Below are 22,600 nucleotides of genomic sequence, written 5' to 3' on the forward strand. Positions count from 1 at the left end.
TAAACGTCGGCAAGCAGGCATGCTGCGGTTGCAATGAATGAGGATAATTGGTTTTATCTGCGGTGTTATTTTTTGCATTTTGAATATGACTCGCTCCAGTCTCAACAGCACGTCTACTTTTTTGCACGGTGCTTTCTTAAAGGAGCTGCATCATCTTACAACAATTGCATCTACATTTTCATATTAAAATGTTTTGTCAAGTGTAAGCTTAAACTACCGTGATCAATTTAAGTTTCCGTGCCCCCGCTGAAAGTCTCTTATGCTCTTATGCGCTTATCGTTACACTATCAAATCTATAAGTAACCGTGACAAATAGGGTATAAGATATATAAACTCACGCTATTGTATTATCATATATGTTTGGTAATGGCTCAGCTTTCTCTGATTGTTCTACTGACTTGGAAACTGCATCATGGAAGCAGTAAGTCAAGTCGCATCAAAAATAGTAGTGGCACCAAAGTGACACCTTGTGGTTGTTTGTGTCAACTGCGGTTTGTGCCATTTCTGCTGAGAAAATGGGGATTGTGATTCCTGAAGGGACCTGTCCAAACTTAACAGGGACCCACTGTAAATAATAGTCGAATATTAGGCTACTGATGATCATTGTTATTTAAGAACATGCAATGCGCGTAGGGCACCAAAATCTTCCTCGTAAAAAATCATCATACCGCACATTGTGGCGGGTCTGTTATTTAACCTACTTACTGTAGGCTGAGCAAACCACAGGCCTTTATTTTGGGCAAGCCTGCATTCGAGGCAGGCCTTCTGTTGAAGAATTGTATATAAAGCCTGCGCTAACAGTAATCCTCCTGCACACGATACCACAGCTGTGGATAGTGTGGAATGTTCAAGTAATAACACAATCCAATGTGTGTCTCAATTGTCCCCCGCTGACCACCTCACACATTTCTGTAGATTTTGCAACGACCTTACATGACACAATGCCATAAAATGCCAGTTTTTAAGACACAGAATAATGTTTGTAATGATACCATGACACATAAGTGTAATGAGCTATTCATTGTCGAAGGTGCATGGTGAAGTGAAATTCTTACTTTGGAAAACAAACATTTGCCGATATCATTGGATAGGGGATAGGCCTACTTGTTTATTTTTTACGTACAGTGGGCATCGCTTTCAAATGACCACTTCATTCACGCATTACGAGGCGTGAAGCTGCGTGAAGCTTTAGTACCACTTTCAGCCACTGTGCGTCGCTCTGTCACTGTACATCGCTCTGCCTGCCGCCCCATCTGAAAAAGCTCGATTTACCTCGATTTAGGCTACTTGGGTATGGCTTAAGGCTTGACTGCACGGTGGTAACGGAAATCGAAATCGAAATTTGCTTTCTACATTATTGTCAGTGTTGGGTTAACGCAACTACGCAAATCAAAACAGTGGTGTGATAATTGAGCCAGTAGAGAAATAACTGTTCAGAATTAATCTGTAGCCTTGGGTAGGCTTCTGCGATGTTTTTAACAGGCTACGTTATAGAGGCTTAGACAACTATGACCCACGTTTTGGTTTCGTAAATTAATTTGCCCTACTTCTTGACTGCAATGTAGTCAATTGACTGCTTGACATGTCATTTTTATTTTTCTGTACAATAAACAAATACATCTGCTTTATGCCGCAGAATTACATTCATATTTGGAACTTACATAGTCCAATGCATCGTTACACTACGTTAGTGTTTCCCAAAACCATAGTAGCAACGAACGTTCGCAACCACTATCGTAAAGTTGTGTAGTTACAACTACACCTCTCGACCTGTGGTAGAATGCTAGGACAAGCATAGTTCCAGGGATCTTCATGTCAAAGACGTCACTGACGCCAGTTATTTGTTTGCAAATTAATAATTATAAATATATTTAGGTTTCTAATTGATATTTACACTTCTAACCACCATACATCCATATTTTAAAATGCCCAAGGCAGAAAATACATCAATTAAAAGTCAATTTGCAGCCATGTGCACGTAAGTAAGTCACACACCTGCAGAAGGTGGTGCGCATTTTTTGACGAGTCAGCTGAGAATATGTAGCCTTTGATTTTCATGGAGGGGGGGGGGGTCCTTGTTAGTTTATGCAAACCAAGCCAAGAAGGCTGATTCTGATTTTGATAATATGATCTGCACAAAAGATAAACTTAGGTAAACAATGATGTCAATATTGTTGTCAAAATCTTAACCCAGATTCGAACTCTTGGACAGGGGACTGGTAACTGCTGTGCAACGGCGGCTGTCATCTGCCGGCCTTAACGCAATGCGCCACAGAAGTATGTGCAGGTGCCCGTTCACGTGCTACTAAACATCATTAACCACCTTAGTCCAGACTACTGAAGTTTGGAAACTATCGTGGTCCAAACTTACAGTACTATGTAAATACGACAGTTTTGGGAAACAGTCTGTGGCCGCCCGGCCGTGCGGGGCAGAGTAGTGGGTCAACCAATCGGAACAAAGCAGTCAGACGCAGAGGTTGCAGTGAAACAAACTTAGGAATTTATTTATAATGTGTGGGGAAAAGGGATGGGGAGCAAAGTTCAACTCAAATCTTCAGTGCTGGACTGAGGCAGTCAGAGGACTCGTGTCGGCTTCTGAGACAAAGGAGAGAGAGAGAGACACAAGACAACGTTAGTGGGGAGTTCAGTCCCTGCCACTGACCTTGTCACCCAGCCCTATTGGTTGTCTTGGTTGTTCACGGTTCTTCAGGCCCTCTTTCCTGTTCCAGCCGTTGTAGCTTCCAGTAGCACAATCGCTTCAGCCACGTTCCACTTCAGCTCCGTTCCACCTGAGGCTGGCCTTGACGTCTGGTCTCCACTCTTCTTAAGTCCAAGCCAGTCTGCCTGAGGTTTGTCCTGTTGAGCTTTAAAAAGGCAGCTAATTGCCTGACTAACCCTCTGCACCTGGCCAGAGACAGGCACAGACACCTGGGGGGCGGAGCTTCCTAACGCACTGCTCTCAGGTAGTACCGCCCATCTAAAACTATGCCTCTCATCTGCCTTTGCTGGCCTGCCTGTAGCCATGTGGGGCACTGATCCCCGACAGAGCCCTCACAAGTCGTAACTTACATGTTGGTTAGTTGAACGATGCATCCTGTTAGTAAAAAGCTAACCTCCGTAGTTGTACGGTAAACGCACCCCAGATCAGCTTGTAGTAGGCCATTAGCAATCTGTTTATTTTACTAGTGCAGTGCCCGTTCAAACATGCTATTCCTGTAGCCCAATTACATGCCTGCAGGTAGGCCTGCTTTAAAAATAGGATGATAGGGAAAAACATAATTCCAGGTAAGCATTCAATAATGAATAGGCCTACAGATACTTCATAAATGTGAAGTGAGCAGAATTTAAGCATGGCTGTATGTGACATCAAAATGACATAATCCTAACAGCTGTTTTGAGTCAAGGCTACAGTATATGCTTAGCCTATTGAATAACTTGATGATAGAGAAAACAAACCATTTTGTGGAATGATGCATCATATGGAATTTGCAACGGTGTGACTCAAAAACAGTCTGTGGTGGCTTATAAGTGACATCACACTCTGTCTGCCACTCGTTGCTTGTCGCTGGTTATGCTTTGCATGTAGGCCTATGGCATTCTGAGACGTTCTTTAATTCGGGACCATTATCGCTCGTTTCAATTTAGGACCTTGCAGTTGGAATTGGCGTTTGCTGATTCAAAATGTAAAGACAGTCCAAAGTAGCCTGGGCTATTCATATAAGTGACATCACACACTGGTTATGTTTTGCATGTGTGGCATTCTGAGACGTTAATTCGGGACCATCATTGCTCGTTTCAATTTAGGACTTTGCAGTTGGAATTGTCGTTTGCTTATTCAAAGTCTAAAGACAGTCCAAAGTAGCCTGGGCTATTCATATAGCATCACATTCTGTCTGCCACTCGTTGCTTGTCGCTGGTCATGCTTTGCATGTGTGGCATTCTGAGACGTTCTTTAATTCGGGACCATTATCGCTCGTTTCAATTTAGGACCTTGCAGTTGGAATTGTCGTTTGCTTATTCAAAGTCTAAAGACAGTCCAAAGTAGCCTGGGCTATTCTTATGTGACATCACACTCTGTCTGCCACTCGTTGCTTGTCGCTGGTTATGCTTTGCATGTGTGGCATTCTGAGACGTTCTTTAATTCGGGACCATTATCGCGCGTTTCAATGTAAGACCTTGCAGTTGGAAATGTGTTGTTGCAAAATCCGCGGAATTCACTTTATTGTTGAGGTCTGACATGTTACGTTTTTACCCGTGTAACCTACACTGATCCAACTCTGCCAAAGCCCTGCTTCTATCCTCACTGGTAGCTTACAGTACAGTGGTGTGTGGGAGGGGGAGTGGCGGCGAAAGCCAATGTGCTTCTTTTACCGATATATTTAATGATATCTTTTGCATTTCTTATTCAAACAACGTCAAATTTGGCACTGCACTTACTCATGCCCAGTTTGAAATCAGTCTGACAAACAGTCAGCGAGATATGCGTGCCACAGACAGACAGACAGACAGACAGACACACAGACAGACACACAGACACACAGACGCTTCTTGCTTTATAGATAGATTTTATGAAGCCTACACAGTAGATCACATGCCACATTCTCACTTTCAATAGACAGATGCAATAGCCATTGGTCAAGTATTGAGTATAAAGCAATTAAGATAGTACCCTATACAAAGAGTACTTCATACTATCATAAAAATTCGTTAAAACGAATAGCATTTTGCAACTTGACAAAACACTGGATTAAATATCGTAGGCACAGCGGAAAACTTGTACATCCATTGGCCCGTGGGGAGATCACATGCCAGTTGCCTCTCCGTTCAGTGCTATGACTCGTTCGGCTGTGAAGCCCAAAGATATGAAGGCATATCTGGCAAGTTGTTATTTTTTGAAGACGTAAATGGTTGGGCTATAGGCCTACTTTGCAAGAAGGAGACATAAAGCGTGAGCATGCCACACTATCCACAGCTGTGGTAGCGGAGGATTAGCCTACTGTTAGCGCAGGATTTATATAAAATTCTTCAACAGAAGGCCTGCCTTTAATGCAGGCTTGCCCAAAAAAAGGCCTGTGGTTTGCGCAGCCTACAGTAAGTAGGTCTTAGTGAGTTAGGAGTCCTCTAGACTTCTTTTAAGCTGTCTCAGAGGTGGAAAGTTGCGTTCGTTGGGGGCAGGGCCGGATTAACAATTCATAGACCCTTGTCTGATGGCCCCCCCTGCCCCCCAGCCAACGTGAATCGGGCGGTCAGTTAATTAGGCCTATCGTGAAGATTTGTATTGCCATTTAAGGCACAAGCACATCTGTGAGGCCAAGCCTCACCAAGTAGCCCGTTTGTTTACAACTAACATTACATTTAATTAAACTGCTTATAGGCTATGCTGAAATAGTTTCAACATTTTGAATATCAGTGTCGGGTGAATTAGGAAATGCAATGGCTGAAAGCTGCTTGGGATCCCCCCTGTCAAGCAATAACCATACAAAAAGTTAAAAACAGATGACATGATGCGCGTCATTGACATAATGCGCAAATAATATAGCCTAGATATTCCAATATATTCGAATACATGTGTTTATTTTAGAGGGGATATTCGAACGTCATTTTTGAGCAATTTTGACATCCCTAGTCCACTGTAGGCTACGCCAATCGTCTATTAACACCTTCCACCTAACCCCGGTGAGTGGGGGTCGCTATAATGCGTGTGAAATAGCACCATTGAGTAGCCTATGCGAAATAGCTTTAAAATCGTTTTGGTGTTGTGTGTCTTCTGGTTTCTCCACCTACTGGTTTCCTTGCGCGTGCATGTGCTGCAGCAGTTGTCAGACATTTACAAACAAGTTGTTTTAGGCGGTTTGAAGTCGCTTTTCATACGCCATGAGCGCTCGGCTACATTACAGCCACTCGGACAAAACTAGCATTAAACTGGATTCGATCCTGCAAAAGCAACACACGCGTGACTCTCTCCATCCTGATTTCCTACTCTTTGAGCCAACTAATATGTTACGCGAATCAATTAACTATTGTAGGCTACCATTAATTAATAACGTAAGCAACACCCAGGTAACATGTTGTCCAGGCTATCTGAAACAAGGGGTTGCCTCTCCTCTACAACAACTGGTTACCTTGGGCTGCTACAGTCGTCAGTACATTTGGTGATGACGTTATTGTAGGCCTAGTAGACCTACATTCTGAGAAATTAAATGGTACGAGAAACGATCTACATAGCGCACCAGACCGCGATGTCTTCAAGGGTTGAATGAAGGGAGTTTGCAAAAATTAGTGTATTTTTCAAGTCAATAAACATTCTTAATTTTCGAATGTCTTTGTCAGGGAACATCTGACTTTTAAAAACCATAGGCCTGGTAGTCGCTCAGACAAGGAGTTATAAGATAAAGGCAATAATTTGTTTAATTTGTCCTGCGTTTCTTCTATGGCTGCAAACGGGATTCACTCACCGTTAACCAAATATTTCTTTATTAGGGCAGGGCAGACATATTTCTGGCTATTAAAATATTTCTAAACCAGTCTGCTAAAGTCTGTAGTGAAGTCTGTGTAGGGTTTTCCAGCTCCATTTCTTTTTACGAGACACCCTGCTCACTTGAGACCTCTGCCGGTTGTTGCAGCGTCGTTGCAGCGTCACTGGAAAAATACAAATTAAAGTCGCGTGATGCCGCGTGATCCCGCGCGGACCGCGAGGGAAGCTGGCCAAGTCGAAGCACTGCCCACTGTAGCCTACAATGGCCAGTTCAGACAAAGCCGAAATTACTCATTTTGTGATGTGTGTGATGTGAATAAATGCATCGGGAAAAACACTTCCCCATGACAAAGGCATCGTAAAACACTGAAAGTTAATATTTTGTCACTAGCAACATACATCTGTCCTTTGTTAAATGTGTTATGTTCCAAGTAGCCTGCTTAATTCTGCTTCATAAAGTTGAACAAATACATTTGCTTATTTCACAGAAAAATATAAATAGCCAGTTAGGGTCTGGTACAGTGCAGAGTTGGTAAGTTATGGTAGGCCAACTTGGAGTGAACATACCAACAGGGGAAATTCTTTCTCTAGTAGCTGAGTAGCCTGATGGTAGGCAGGTGCGCACGTTCGCCTTCAAGCAAGGAAAACGATGATTTGAAGACATCTGTTTCATTGGAAGGACAAGGAGGTAGCAACAGGGCAACACAGAGACCGGCCCGATGGCAGGGCTGTTATGAGAGTATTAAAATATGGGATATTCTACGGGAAAACATTAAAACGGCAAGACAGCGGGGGAAAGTTAAAATACGTGATAAACACGGAAAAAGTTGGCATGCATTGTTTCGGTCCCCATGCGCAGGGATAATTTGTCATATTATTAATCACATATGATTATTTGTGAAATTGTGCAAACAGGTGCAACACATTTGAAAAGGAAGGACTGGTAGCATGCAAGCTCACGGGAAAGATTGATTTAAGAACGTTATCACCGTGTGTGGCTGTGGCGCAAAGCAGCGCGGGCGTAAGACCGCGACAATTGGCAGGGGAGGGGGGAGCGTACCTATGTTCCCCGGGTCCTATGTTCCCCGCTTTGTATGGGACCGGGGAACATAGGACCCTTTTTTAAAACCCTAACCATAACCCTAATCCTAACCCTAACCCTGAGCGGGGAACATAGGACCTGGGGAACATAGGGATTGTTTTTTTAACAATTTTGTCGGACGGTCATTGAACAATTTCTAGCAAGCAAAGGGAGGGTCATGCAACTTTTGACTGAAGCACTCAAAATTCCTCCTTCAATAAATAATGAACAATCCCTAGATTGCTGCTGGGCTATATGTCTTAGTTCATGTCTGTTAACAACTCATTGCCGTCAAACGCGTAGCCTATCTCGCGGTTGCATCCATTACAAACAAACATGCAATGTGAACGTCTGGGATTGGGGAGAGCACTAAATGCTCTACTGAATAAGCACGAAGTCAAACCTTTAAATGAAAAACACTCTTTAAAGGGGAACTTGGCAACTATTTCAACGTAATAAACCCGTTTAGAAATCATTTGGATGGTTAAATGACCTGTTCCTGCCCCTAGCGTCCCCAGGCGGAAAACCAACCTTGCAACCTTGCAACATTTACCGTCCCGAAAAGATAAGTGAGAAACAAGAAACTAGTTTTAAATCGTGTTTCTTACCTTGTAACATCCACATTGTCTGCCAAACTTATGCTAACCGTTTTGCTAGCTTGTAAACAAATCCATGTGCTTTATAGTTACCTTTTTCCACAGTTTGAAATAGCATAATGCACAATTTCTCCAGCAGAGGGGGAAATCCTGCCAAGTTTCCCTTTAATAATCAAAAAAAAATAAACCGCTAATGAAGTAAACTTGTGACCATCAAAAATTGTTTATCGCCTGTAACTCTGTGATAACAGGACGTAACAGGAAGGTATTTTGGCTGAGCAACGGAGGTTAATATGCTCTATATTTTGTCCAAATGTTGTCTGTCTATCATCGTTGCACTCGGAGAAAACCGGAATGTTTAATTTGTCCTGCGTTTCTTCTACGGCTGCAAACGGGATTCACTCGCAGTTAACCAAATATTTCTTTATTAGGGCAGGGCAGGCATATTTCTGGCTATTAAATTATTTCTGCTAAAGTCTGTAGTGAAGTCTGTGTAGGGTTTTCCAGGCTCCATTTCTTTTTACGAGACACCCTGCTCACTTGAGACATCTACCGGTTTTTTGGGTTGTTGCAGCGTCACTGGAAAAATACGAATTAAAGTCGCGTGATACTGCGTGATCCCGTGCGCGGACCGCGTCGAAGCACTGCCCACACACACATTGCTCAGCCCCAAAGTCCCCCCTCACCATTGTTGTTATATTGCCAGATTCAGTACAGTCTGGCCTACACATACATGAAAGTCATGCCCAGCTGACAGCTTGCTGTGGTGAGATACATTTCAAAATGTAAGAATTGTATAATACACTTTTTAAAAATTAATTTTTATTTAAAAATCAAAATCAAATCAATGCAAGTATTAATATATGAAATGGTGGCAGATCTGGTTAGTCTAGACTGTTCTGAAAGAAATATTGCATGTGTGTTGACCAGGATAAATGCTTCTAACTCGGGGGTGGGCAAACGTTTCGGCTCAAGGGCCACATTGGGTTTTGAAAATTGGCCGGCGGGCCGCACAACCCACCATCATCTCTATTTAACACTGACATTGTAAACGTTCTCTAAGGAGAGTGAAAAGCATTTTGCCGTAAAACTAGCCAACGTTGTCTCTATCGCAGGAAAAAAATAGCGAGCAGCCTGATAACCAAATTAAATTCTCGGGAGGCCGGATGAAAGTGCTTGGCGAGCCGGATTTGGCCCGCGGGCCGCAGTTTGCCCACCCCTGTTCTAACTAAAGGTAGTGAAAATGCCCTTAAAACAGTCTAGGGTTCTAAGGGTTAATTGTTTAAAGTGTACATCTGTTTTTGGTCAGGGGAGGAGCTAACTGCAATTAGTGCAGACCTATAGTTTGCTTATTTGATCCACAGCAGTGTGCAAATACGGTCCTTACGGTCCATACGCGGGGGATGAGCGGCTAGGACTCTCTGAGGTGAAGTGATGATGAGGTGAAGACACAGCAACCAAGCAAAGTGGATTTTAGTGAAGTGCAGATTTTATTTACAGTGTGAAAACAGTGCAAACAAAAATACTTGACGACAAAACAAAACAAAAATTCAACCAACGGGTTTGCCAATGTGATAGCAAAAGTCTCAATACTTGTATGCAGCCTCACAGCAAGCTGACGCATCAAAATGCTCTCCAAGACTTCAGACCTCTAACCAGACTCTCTCATCAGACCTATCTTTTAAGACTTCCCTCAAAACTCTCTTAACCTCCTGAGACCCGGGGTATAAATTTGAATTTTTTATTTCTCTCAGTTATTTTGGTTTACTAGGGCTTCATGAGAATACAAAATAAATTTCACCTCTGTACATCAAGTAGTTTTTGAGAAAAGTGATGTCCTCATTTGAGGACATTGGGTCTATCTTACCATGAAACACAATTAAATCACCATTGTGTAACAAAGTGTAACTGTGTTTTTCATCAGAATAGAACAGAGTTCAGAATAAAACAAGTACAAAGTGTGTGTGTGTGTGTGCGTGTGCGAGAGAGTGAATGTGCATGTATGCACATATGTATTTCAATTGAAAATTGTATCAAGTCACAAAAACATAAACAATGAAATTCAACACTAAATTCAAGGTTGTGCAAAAACAATGCAAATTGTGTATGTGTGTGTGTCTTTGTCTGTGTGATAGTATGGCACCCCGGGGGTGTCATTGCAAGAGATTTTGTGTGTATATCAATAGAATGTACACTCATTTTACTAAAATGTGTGCTCATTTTACTAAATCATGCTGTCATTGTACTAGATTGTCCACTGAATTTAGCAAATGATGTGCTCAGTTTCTTAAAAAGTGTGCTCACTTTACTAAATTGTGGGCTCATTTAGCTAAATTATGCTATTTTTGTCAAATGAGCTCACAGTTTAGTAAAATGAGTGAACTATTTACTAAAAAACGTTATCCAATTGTGTGCAGTGAGATTTTTCAAATGCATGCTTGGTGCCGCCCCTCGAGTTGGACCATTTTCATTATTCATGACCAGACCCTTAAAGTGCGTATGTCAGGTTAAAAAACATTTTTGACAAATGAAGGGACATGAAGCAAGATAGTAGTGAGTAGTGATTTTTATTGAAAAATCAACTTGAAATACAATAGAACAATATTTACAGTTATTCCACTGCTTGGTTGAATTTCCCATTGTCCTACGTAATTTAGAACGACCATTAACCGTATGTTATCTGCACACCTATGAAGTAGATCCATTTTGTTGGCCGTATCACACTTGTATATTAATTCGCCAAACTCGTTGTGAAGTTTAAATGAACTGTCACGTTGTATCCGAGCTGTAAAATGCAGACGTTCAGAACATAATAACATTGTAGCATATGACAGAGGTGGCTTTTAGCTAGATGGATTGCAGCAGGCTAAGTAAAATAGCGATGTTTCAAAGCTAAAGTTCATCAGAATCTTGGGATACGCCCGCTTGACAACGGGAGAGATAGAACTAACGACTGGCCTTTGGCCGTAGCAAGCATCCATTTAGAACTAGTAACGGCAGTTTGTCCTGCAAGTTGAGAAATTAGTTGATATGTGTCGGAAGAAATTAGTTCTACAAACAAGACAGTTTTAGCGATTAAAACGTTTAAATTGTAACAGGAAATGAACACAACGCAAGTGGCAACAGTGGAATAAGCGGGATAATGGACTCCACGGTGGTCTGTTCACAGAAAATTAATGCACTACGAGGTTTAAACGGCCCTCCGCTTCGCGTCGGGGCCGTTTTACAACCTCGACAGTGCATTAACTTCTGTGAACAGACCACCGTGTCGTCCATTATCCCTTACTTATTTTTATAACTGTATTTATGAACATTCCAGGAAACATTCCAGACACAATGATGACCTCATAAGAGGGAGTCCAGCAAAGATGGTCAATTAAAACACATGGGATAAAGGATCATAAAGTAGGTTTTTTTACACTGATAAGGCCAAAAACATGACTTCATTCCAGTATGTCATGCTAGAGTCTACTACCTGCCTCACATAAAAATATCCTGATTCCTTTTTTCTTTACTGGCAACCATTATTGATCTTTAAATGTGATGAAGAAGATATGGGTAAGTAGCAATGCTTGAAAATGCCAGTTGTGTCACTTGCCATCACATAGGCCATTATATAGCCTAAACTAAGTAGAATCAGTAAGCAACTCATTATTCTGTGTTCAGCCAACCATGGGCATATATGCTTTTCTTTAGAGACCTGACTATAAAACCATCAGTGTATATGTGCTACCACACATTTGCTCTTTATATATATATATATATATATATATATATATATATATATATATATACATCTGCTTATCAACTAATGTTAGCTATAGACAGACTATTAATTTGCTTACTGATTCTACTTAACTTGTTGTATATGAAAGCCTATGTTATGGCAAATGACACAACTGCCATTTTGAAGCCATGATGCATACTAATAGTGATCTGATCCTACTCACACCCCTAATCAATTTCTCACTGATGATTTAATGGCCATGATTTACCTACATTTTGTAGCCTATTCGTCTTTACTTTGTCCCTGCCAGTCAGGCTCATGCTCATGAACCACTGGTATGTCATAGAGAACATTTTTGGCCTTATCAGTGTAAAAGAAAATGCACTTAAAACCCATTCTCCCCTATGCTCAACTTTGCTGGACTCCCTCTTATGAGGTCATCACTGTGTCTGGAATGTTCATAAATTCAGTTATAAAAATAAATGTAAATATTGTTCTATTGCATTTAGAGTTGTTTTTTCAAGAAACATCACTACTCACTACTATCTTGCTTCATGTCCCTTCATTTGTCAATTTTTTTTTTTACCTGACATACGCACTTTAATCTTTTTAGATTACCAGGGCCTGGGTTTTCCATGCTACTGGAATGACAGTTTTGCATGGCGATCTTGGCTTATTGATTGCATTTGTGACTTGGTAAATTATGGAGTTTGTAGACGAGTCGTGACTGCAGTTAGAAAATAATCTGAGTTCCGCTGCCATGTAGTCTACTCAGCACGTATGAAATGTTTGTATCTCCTCACACATCCACATTCATGTTATTAGGACCAATCGTGCAGGCCATTTATGTAGGAAAGGAAATTAAATGTACCTACCAACGATCCAGTGATTTTAAAGTGCCCATATTATGACTATTTTTCAACAAGTTAAAATAGGTTTATGAGTTCCAGAAAAAAAATTTCTGAAGTTGTTTGCTGGAAATGGCTTGTAGGAAAAGATTCTTACCTACCTCTATTACACTCTTTTTCAGTCCCTTTCAGAGTGTGCTGTTTCTGCTGCTCATTACATATTTATCAGCTGCTGCTCATTTACCCACACAACCATTAACTGTTACCAGGGTCATTTGTGCCAAATCAACAGATGCCTCCCGCCTGACCACCTTAGATTTGCCTAGTCCTGGTTTTAAACATCCATATTGTTGCATCAGTTAAGCCTATTTTTTTTTTTTTAAGTATATTTTTTTGCCTTTTTATGCCTTTAATGCAACAGGATAGTGGAGAGTGACAGGAAGTAAGTGGGAGAGAGAGTCGGGGTGGGATCCGGAAAGGACCACGGGGCGGGAATCGAACCCGGGTCGCCGGCGTATGGTGCAGGTGCCCCAGCCAGTTGCGCCACGGCTGGGGCCCAGTTAAGCCTATTTTAAGCAAATGGAGTGTGCTGATGTCAATAGAGACAATAGGCTACCTTTGAGTAGCTGTTCCAAATCAAATGTCCTACTGTATGTAAGTTTCATGTAGGGGGTAATGTATAGAACGCCGGTCATTATTGGGAAAATAAGTCCCGACAGGGCGAACCGGACCCCGACACGCCAGAGGATTTTCCCAATAATGACCGGCGTTCTATACATTATTCCGCTTATTATACGGTTACTTGCCAAAACGAAAAAAAAAACTCCACGATATGTCTCTTTACACTTATTTGTTACCGTTTCGTCGTGGCTTTTGCTGAGAAACAAATAGTTCGCAACACACGCTGAACTTTAATCAAACATTCTTTAGAACACAACTGATCAACCGTCTGCTTTCACTTTTGAATGAAGTTCCAATGCAAGAAGTGACCGGACTACTTGCAGAGTGATATGAAAAACTTTAATCAGCAGCACAAAACCCGTTGCCATTGACAGCGGTGATTATATGATCTGGATAAAAAATAATATCTCAATATTTTTTGTGATTTTCACAATAACAACAATTAGTCAATATCCTTTAACAATTTAAAAATCTGAGTTACTTTACAGCTCATTATTTATTATTAGCATCATTACAATAATAATCTTTTTCTTACCAAATCAACCAATGCATTGTCACACTATGACACTGACACATTTCCCATTCTGCCATCACTTGTATATGTGCCAATAGCCAGCTACATTAGTTGAGTTTCCCAAGAGAAAGTCTTAAGTTGATTTTGCGAATGCGAAAATCAAAAATCAGTATCTCTCTTAGAATCACCTGGCAAAGAGTACATTTATTTTACACATGGTACATTGAACCCGATAGGATATGTGTAGTGTCAGTGTAAATTTGAACAAAACACTGAATCGAATGCCCACATATCTGAATTGCTCCACAATCACTTTGAGAGGGATATCAGATTTGAATGAGGTTTCCTTTAGTGCAGCTTTTAGGGCAGGGGTCTCAAACTCAAATGAGCTGGGGGCCACTTCTGCCAACGTCATCTGATTGGAGGGCCACGTCAGTGTTAAAGAATAATACAAAAAAGAACGGCTACTTCTGAAAATGCAATGTTTTTAAAAAAAATATACTTCACAAAACTGCAAAGAGAAAGTGCAAGTATTTTTATCTCTTTTAAGACACTTGTGCTAGCAACCTTAGCTTATAAATAAAATAATGATAAAATATCATAAATAAAAATGCTCCTTATAGAAGGATCAGTCGAGTCCACTGTTGAATCTTTTACGTTCGGGGGGAGGGGGAAGCGACGCAGGTTTGTTCGGGTTAATTGCGTCCAAGAGCCTCATTTTGCAAGATGTTTTGCTATTTTGTTTTTTCTTGTCGAACTTGTGTTAATGTATGTTTTTACAACCGGTATTGTCTCTATCTTAAGGAAATATAATACACAATGGTTACATGAGGAATGACTCACATATCAATATAACATCCTGGAATGTGAGGGGGTTAGGTAAATTATCTAAAGTGAAACAGGTCATGAATAGATTAAAACAACTCAAAGCAACTGTTCTTACAAGAAACGCATTTACTGTCGAGTGAACTACAGAGATTACATACAGTAGAGGATGGGCAGAACAGGTATTTGCATCTAATGCAAGAGGGGTAGTAACATTGATTCATAAATCTGTTCCATTTCAAGTACTGAATGTCATATCTGACAAGGCAGGCAGGTATTTAATTCTTCAAGGGCTACTCACTGACAAGAAGATAAATCTTGTAAATCTATATGGGCCAAATTCAGATAGCCCACATTTTTTTAAGACTTATTTTTACTTTTAGCTCCTATGTCTGGCCAACTCCTGATTGGAGGAGATTTCAATACAACCCTGTCAACAGACCTTGATAGACTCAAGAGTGTAGATAACACTCATGCTCAAAGGAGAAAAATATTACAGACCTTTATGCAGGAATTAGACTTGTGTGACCCATGGAGAAGACAATATCCAAACAAATCAGAATTTGCATGCTTCACCTCATCATCAAACTCATATTCACATATAAATTATTTCTTAGTTTCAAACCAGCAATTCCCACAAATATTTGAAATTAGATATGAGACCATTGTGATTTCTGATCATGGCCCTGTTACTCTATATGACTTGAACAAGATCATTAGAGGTCCTCATAGATGGAGGCTGCATCCAAAATGGTTACATGATACAAAGTTCTTAGAATTTGTGGGTACTAATATTGATGCGTTTTTCAAAATAAATACAAACGAAACAAGTGCTTCTGTTAGATGGGAGGCTTTCAAAGCCTACATTAGAGGACAGATGATTAGCTACACAAGATGTATAACCAATAAAGTTAATTTAGAATTGAGATCACTTGAAGAAGAAATCAAGAAGCTAGAAAAAGAAACCCATGAAGATCATACACATACAATACCACAGCAAAAGGATCTACTTCTCCTCAGAGCACAATACAACAAGCTATCACTATCTAAAGCTGAAAACAGCCTATTTCGCCTGAAACAAACATTCTATGAGCAGGGAGAAAAATCTGGCAAACTTCTGGCCTGGCAAATTTAAAAAATACAATCTAATAAAGCCATTAATAGCATTATAACAAACTCATCTGATCCACAGGAGATCAATGAGGCTTTTACCCATTTCTTTAAATCGTTATACAAATCAGAATCTGCTGGAGTCAAACAACAAACTAGCTTTCTAGATAGTCTTCAAATACCTGCCTTCTCAGATGAAGTGAAAAAGAAATTAGATTCACCTTTGTCTGTAGAGGAATTAATGAAGGCTATAGATACAATGAAAAATGGGAAAACTGGACCAGATAGTCTCCCTATAGATATGTATAAAGCTTTCAAAGATCAATTAATTCACCCTCTATTTGAAATGTTTGAGGAGTCCCTAGAAACTGGAATTCTGCCCCCGTCATTAAGAAAGGCCTTAATTACACTTTTGCCAAAGCCAGATAAACCACAACACTATTGTTAATCATATAGAGCGATCTCTTTGATTAACACTGATGCTAAAATACTAGCCAAAGCACTAGCTATGAGACTAGAAGCTCATCTACCAGCAATAATTCATAATGACCAAAATGGATTTGTGAAGGGCAGGCAGGCCTTTCATAATATACGCCGAGCATTGAATATTATCCACGAAAAACAGATACTACTGCATACTGTCTCTGGACGCCGAAAAGGCGTTCGACAGAGTTGAATGGCCTTATTTATTTGATATGCTCTCCCGATATGGATGTGGACCTAAACTTCAGAACCTTAATTTCAGGACCCTTTAATATATCACGTGATACGCGACAGGGTTGCCCACTGCCCCCCCTACTATTTGTGATGTCTATTGAACCCCTGGCAATAGCCATACGAAGTCATCCAGGGATAAAGGGAATTGATATTGCAGGTCAAGAGCATCAGATTTCATTATTTGCAGATGATATATTATTATACCTTGCAGATCTAAAAAACACAATGCCTACTCTGATCAACATGATTAATTATTTTGGAACATTCTCAGGATATAAGGTCAATCAGTCCAAGGGCCCGTCCCAATACCTCCCCTACCCCTAGATTTTTGCCCTAACCCTCGTTTTTGTGCATGCACGTGTAGGGCTAGGGTGTCCCATTACTTTAGGGAGCAAGGGGAAGTGCTATTTTCCCCTTAAAATCAACCCTCAAAACATAGCCAGGACCGATGCAGGCTTAAAACGAAGTGGGAGATGAAATTACCCAGGATACCGTGCGAGCTCAGCGACACGGCCACATTTTTCATATATTTTCGCAAATAAGCATATTAAAATTTTGGAATATGTTGGAATATGTTAGTTGGATGCACATCTGATGGACTGTTGAGTTTTGAACACTAATGTTAGAAAATATCTCACGAAGCTATCTGACGATGTTCATGATATCTGCTGAGTGCTTTGAGAGAGTCTGCCCATCAAATAACGTTATATATCTGATCTGGGTAGTTTCGTCAATATTTAAGGTGGGTGTTCTGGCGTTCACATGAACACGAATATCTTTGTTGATTAACTAGACGTAGATAAACCAACACAGCCCACACAACAATGACCGCTGGAACGGGCATGTTCCTGAATGAAAATAGTAGCAGGCTACTACCGGTAGACACGTCGACGCTGCGCGTGACGTACAGTAGGTGAGCACGTTCGCTACGCTAATTTGCATTTAGTGGTGTCCCAATTCATAGGGAAAGATCTTCCCCTCCACTTTCCTTGTCGAGGGGGCTTTAATGTTGAGGGCAATCAAAACCAAGTGGAAGTTTTAAGGGGGGAGAAATGGGACGGGCCCCAAATCTTCCATACTTTTTCTCAAAAACACACCTCAAATAAAAAACATAATCCCACATAACTATGACCCCATTGTTTCACATGTAAACAATTATTTAAATAGATGGATGTCTCTCCCCCTCACATTAACTCATTGAATGCCAAGCTGTTTTTGGGAGCTTTGTCCTAGAGTGCCAGCAATCTAGACTATTGTTGATGATTTTTGTACAGCATATTCTGTGTTATAGCTATGAACACATACAATAGCTCGATTAAAAGGTGAGGATTTAAGCTCTCGGTGGGATTTCTACACGCCTCTGTTCCTGAGAAATAACAAACTAAACAGTGGCTAGTTTTCATCAAAATCGCTGTTTTTTTCTAGAAATGGAGATATAACGTCTTTCATGAAATATGAAGTGTTGCCTGTTACTTACTTGTGTAAATTTTCCAGGAAGTGATCAGGAAGTGATCAGCGAGACCTGGCGAGACTGCCATCTAGTGATAGACCCACAAAAATGGCCTGGTTTTAGCCTGACGTGCATGCGTCACTGATTCGACCCAAAGCGGCAACCGAGTTATGATAAAATGTCCAGATAAAATGTCCAGATTGTGCGTTTTCATGAGTTTCACGATCGTCATATATTTCATTTCCATTCATCACAGAGTTCCCAAAATCACATATAAGGTGTGTTAGAGTGTCTAGTTTCGTAATTAAAAAAAGCTAAAAACGTAATATTATGTTTTTGGCACTCAACGCATTTTGGCACTCAATGAGTTAATAGGCAGAATCAATGCCATTAAAATGAACATTCTCCCCAAATTTTTATATTTATTTCAGTCAATTCCTCTCACCACCGCCAGCCTTTTTCTCTACTATGAGAAATGCCACAATAATATTTTTATTTTTTTTTACAATTATTATTGTTACTTTTATTGCAAACTATTATTATCAACAGATGGCTCAAAGTGGGTGGGTGGGTGGGTTGTTGGGAGATGGGCAAGAAGTGTATCTTTATGTTGTATTTGAATACATGTGTTGAAAGAATGTTGGTTGTTTAAATCAATAAAAAATAAGGATTTAAAAAAAAAATTACCCAAATCAGTTCCTATCGTGGGTGATTAGTGTAGTTCTTCAGAGCCCTATTTTTTCTACCCCTGCTGTCTGTACCACGTCCATATTATATATATATATATATATATATATACATTAAGACGCACCTCCATTCACAGACACACTGATAGTATATTTTTTCTACCATATTTCTCTTAAGACTCAGTCAGGACGATGGAAAATCAGGATCCAGGCTTTTATTCTTTTCAATGAGGGGCCAGTGCCCCTCAAGGGAGAGATGCATGTTTGTGTCACCCCATCATGGGTTTCACCAGTATTCTCTGACTATACAGAAATAAGTCTACCATATTTAAGTTACACACAAAGAGAAGGAGTGACCTACTATGAATATGCAATGTAAAGGTGTGGTGGAAGGGGATGTGGCCTTTTGGTGCCATCAAGTCTGGTCAGCTTCTATTGTCTTTTAATTAAAACTACCCCCTTTCCTGGGAAGTTCTTCAGAGGCCTGGCCACATGCTGTTTCTACAAACATTAACATTTCACACCTGGCCTCTAGACAGGCATTCATTGAATTCTAATCATTCAAGGATAAACAATGGATACACTGCATACAGACCAAAGACACACACATGGGTACAAAAATCACAAATGACCATAAGAAGTACACAGTATGTACATTTACAGAAATGATTCACAACACTTTCAACATGTGACTATAACTGTCAATAGTTGATCATAATCTCCAAAAGGCAGATATTCTCCTTCAGAATCAGAATAGGTGAATAACATAGCCTACCCAAGACTTCATCACACGTGAACATTTTTCAACATTTGGTGTCGGCCTATTTCTGCTTCAATTTGTGCAAAATTATGGCCTGCATCGCTTCCGCGTCATTACAAACAAATGCACGTCTTCGTGTTTCTCGTTTAGTATTTCCTGAAAACTTTGTGCATCGAATTTGGGCTTGAATCGAAGCTCTGGATGTCTAGCAACCAGTGGAGGAGAGTACAAATGGGATTTGTCCCCGTACTTGGATCTATCGTTTATTTTAACCAGTGTTGTTGTTTGTCGCAATTAAAAATACCCTCATGGGCCAAATTACATTATTATTTTGACATTAGGTCGCGGGCCGGAATTGGACCGCGGGCCGGGAGTTTGAGACCCCTGTTTTAGGGTAATCACTCAGTCATTAGATGTGTTCTATGATGGATTAATAGCCTCTATACATTTAACACACATGTTAAACATGTTTGTCTAGTTAATTTTAAAATATCATATGTTGGTGTTAATTAGTTGTTTAAATGTAAGTTGATATTTTAATTCACTGTTAATGTTTATGTTCAGTTATGTAACAGATGCAGCAGTCAACAGTAACATACTGTATGTGTGTGAGTGGTTGAGACCCAAATATACAGTAATATTCTTTTCCTTTCCCACTTGCAGACTTGCTGGCTGTAAGCTAACAGAGAAGTCCTGGGAGATTGTGGCCTCAGCTCTGCAGTCTGCAAACTCCCCCTTACGAGAGCTGGACCTGAATCAGAATGACCTGCAGAAGTCAGGAGAAAAGCTGCTCTCTGCTCTGCAGAGTTCAAACTGCAAACTAGTGACACTGAGGTTAGTACTGTAGTAGACTATTGGCAGACACATACTGTTAGACATATGATGATGACTGTGATGGAAATGATTGTGTGTGTGGTAGATTGGGGGAGGGGAAACGAGATTACCCTTTAAAGGAACACGCCACCTAAAATCAGTAGTAATATATGTTCTTACCTTAACTTTCAGGAGTTGAGTCATACCTCTGTCGCGCCGGTAGGTGCACTCAAACGCTCTGTCGCGCGGCGCGAATGTGTTAGCATGTTGCTATGCTAGCGGGCTCTGCCGTGGCCGTAGAGAGAGGAACATAGCAGTAATCAAACACCTCCATTTTTTCCCTACTTAAATACAGTTGCACGAGTAGTTGATAAAAATGTGTATGTCACACAACATGAAACGTGACGATTTTCCAAGCGAATAAACAGGAGAACTACAATGTGTGGCGCAATAGCACTTGGGAGTACTTCGACCTAGCGTGGTAATATTATTAACACCTAATTGTAGATCCTATCCACCACAGAGTTTAGAATCCATGCTGGATCGACCCTCAGCCTCTCCCTCCCCTCTGAGCGAGAGAGAGGCACACACACTAGAGATGCGCTGATGGGCTATTATTTCAAACATAACTGCATAGCAAAACTTATCATCCATCAGCCATCCATCAGCACCAAAGTTTGTTGACCAATTTTCAAAACTGCACCCGCCCACCATCCGTTGGTTGTTTTAATGTAGGCTATATGGGTGATGCGCTGCTGACATGAGGCTAGAAAGCCCTTGCCTGTTCTAGAAAGACTGATCTAATGCAGCAAATATATTAAAAGGCTGAAGTCGTACATTGGCTAGGCCTATCCCCAGAATATCAGCAGCAAACTCAGTCTCTGTCGCGCAAAACAGTCTCCAAATAAAACGCACATCGGCCTGTTGCCTATTCTGCCATGCAGCTTGTGACAATATATCGTCCAAAATGCTTGATTGCATTGCATTCTCCACATTTTTAGCTAAATTTTCATGTACCACATTAGCATTTTTGTTCAGTGAATCTTTTGTAAATTGCTTTACAATTACCGTCGGGCCTATAGGCCTATTGCCTGGCTTGCCTCAGCTTCGGTTACGTCCTTTTACAATTTTATCATTGTAATAAAAAACGCAATTTGCCACATAATTTCAGCATGCTCCTGGCCTACTAATTAATGCCTATTGTACTTTATTTTTTGCAAAAAGAAAAAGACTCCCATTTTATTTTGACTGCACGAGCGCATCTTTTTCAGACAGACATCGCAATTCATTTTATAGCAGGCCATCGGACAAATATGACGCCTCAATATTAAAGAAACTCCGACTCCATTAATTCTGAAAGTCCACCGCACAACAGTGCAACGTGCATGTTCACATTTTTAGTAACAACCGCCAAACTTGCTTGCTTGCCTTACACATCTAAGTTTTCCGACTATTTTTCTTACCTTCTTTTTCCGCTGTGGATGTTATTGAGTTTGTAGAAGTTTTAGCTCTTACGTTCTGAACATCTCGCACTGCCATCGCCCGATGTCATTTCTGAGTCATATCACTCTCTGTCTCTCTTTTAAATGCCTATTCCCTGAATGGTAGGCTACAATTATGTGTTTTCTATATAGGCTAATATCTAAACAAAATAACCCAGGCAGTCTCATCTAGGATATAACACAGGTTGAAGTCAACGTCAAGTTGGTTCTATTTAGGGAGGTGAATGTGTGTAAACATCTGTAGATGACTCAGAAATGACATCGGAAGACGAGGAGTGAATAGTGGCAAAAGGCAAGCCGAAGTCTGCTGACAAGGGCCCGACGGTAATTGTAAAGCAATTTACAAAAGATTCACTGAACAAAAATGCTGATGTGGTACATGAAAATTTAGCTAAAAATGTGGAGAATGCAATGTAATCAAGCATTTTGGACGATATATTGTCACAAGCTGCATGGCAGAATAGGCAACAGGCCGATGTGCGTTTTATTTGGAGACTGTTTTGCGCGACAGAGACTGAGTTTGCTGCTGATATTCTGGGGATAGGCCTAGCCAATGTACGACTTCAGCCTTTTAATATATTTGCTGCATTAGATCAGTCTTTCTAGAACAGGCAAGGCCTTTCTAGCCTCACGTCAGCAGCGCATCACCCATATAGCCTACATTAAAACAACCAACGGATGGTGGGCGGGTGCAGTTTTGAAAATTGGTCAACAAACTTTGGTGCTGATGGATGATAAGTTTAGCTATGCAGTTATGGTTGAAATAATAGCGCCCATCAGCGCATCTCTAGTGTGTGTGCCTCTCTCTCGCTCAG

General features: G+C 40.6%; 1 protein-coding gene across 1 annotated transcript in view; it reads left to right on the plus strand.

The window, feature by feature from the left end:
- The window catches only part of LOC143118432 (NACHT, LRR and PYD domains-containing protein 3-like), a 73,426-nt gene that overhangs the window by 31,035 nt on the left and 19,791 nt on the right, over window positions 1-22,600 (plus strand). The window contains exon 4 of the mRNA XM_076279492.1: window positions 20,134-20,304. Coding sequence (XP_076135607.1) covers window positions 20,134-20,304 — 171 coding nt within the window. The remainder of the gene's footprint in view (window positions 1-20,133; window positions 20,305-22,600) is intronic.

The sequence above is a fragment of the Alosa pseudoharengus genome, unplaced genomic scaffold (genome assembly GCF_046254945.1).
Source record: "Alosa pseudoharengus isolate Yale_2024_CS ecotype anadromous, Long Island Sound unplaced genomic scaffold, YU_APseudo_1.1 YU_APseudo_1.1_scf_1, whole genome shotgun sequence".
Classification (NCBI taxonomy): domain Eukaryota; kingdom Metazoa; phylum Chordata; class Actinopteri; order Clupeiformes; family Clupeidae; genus Alosa; species Alosa pseudoharengus.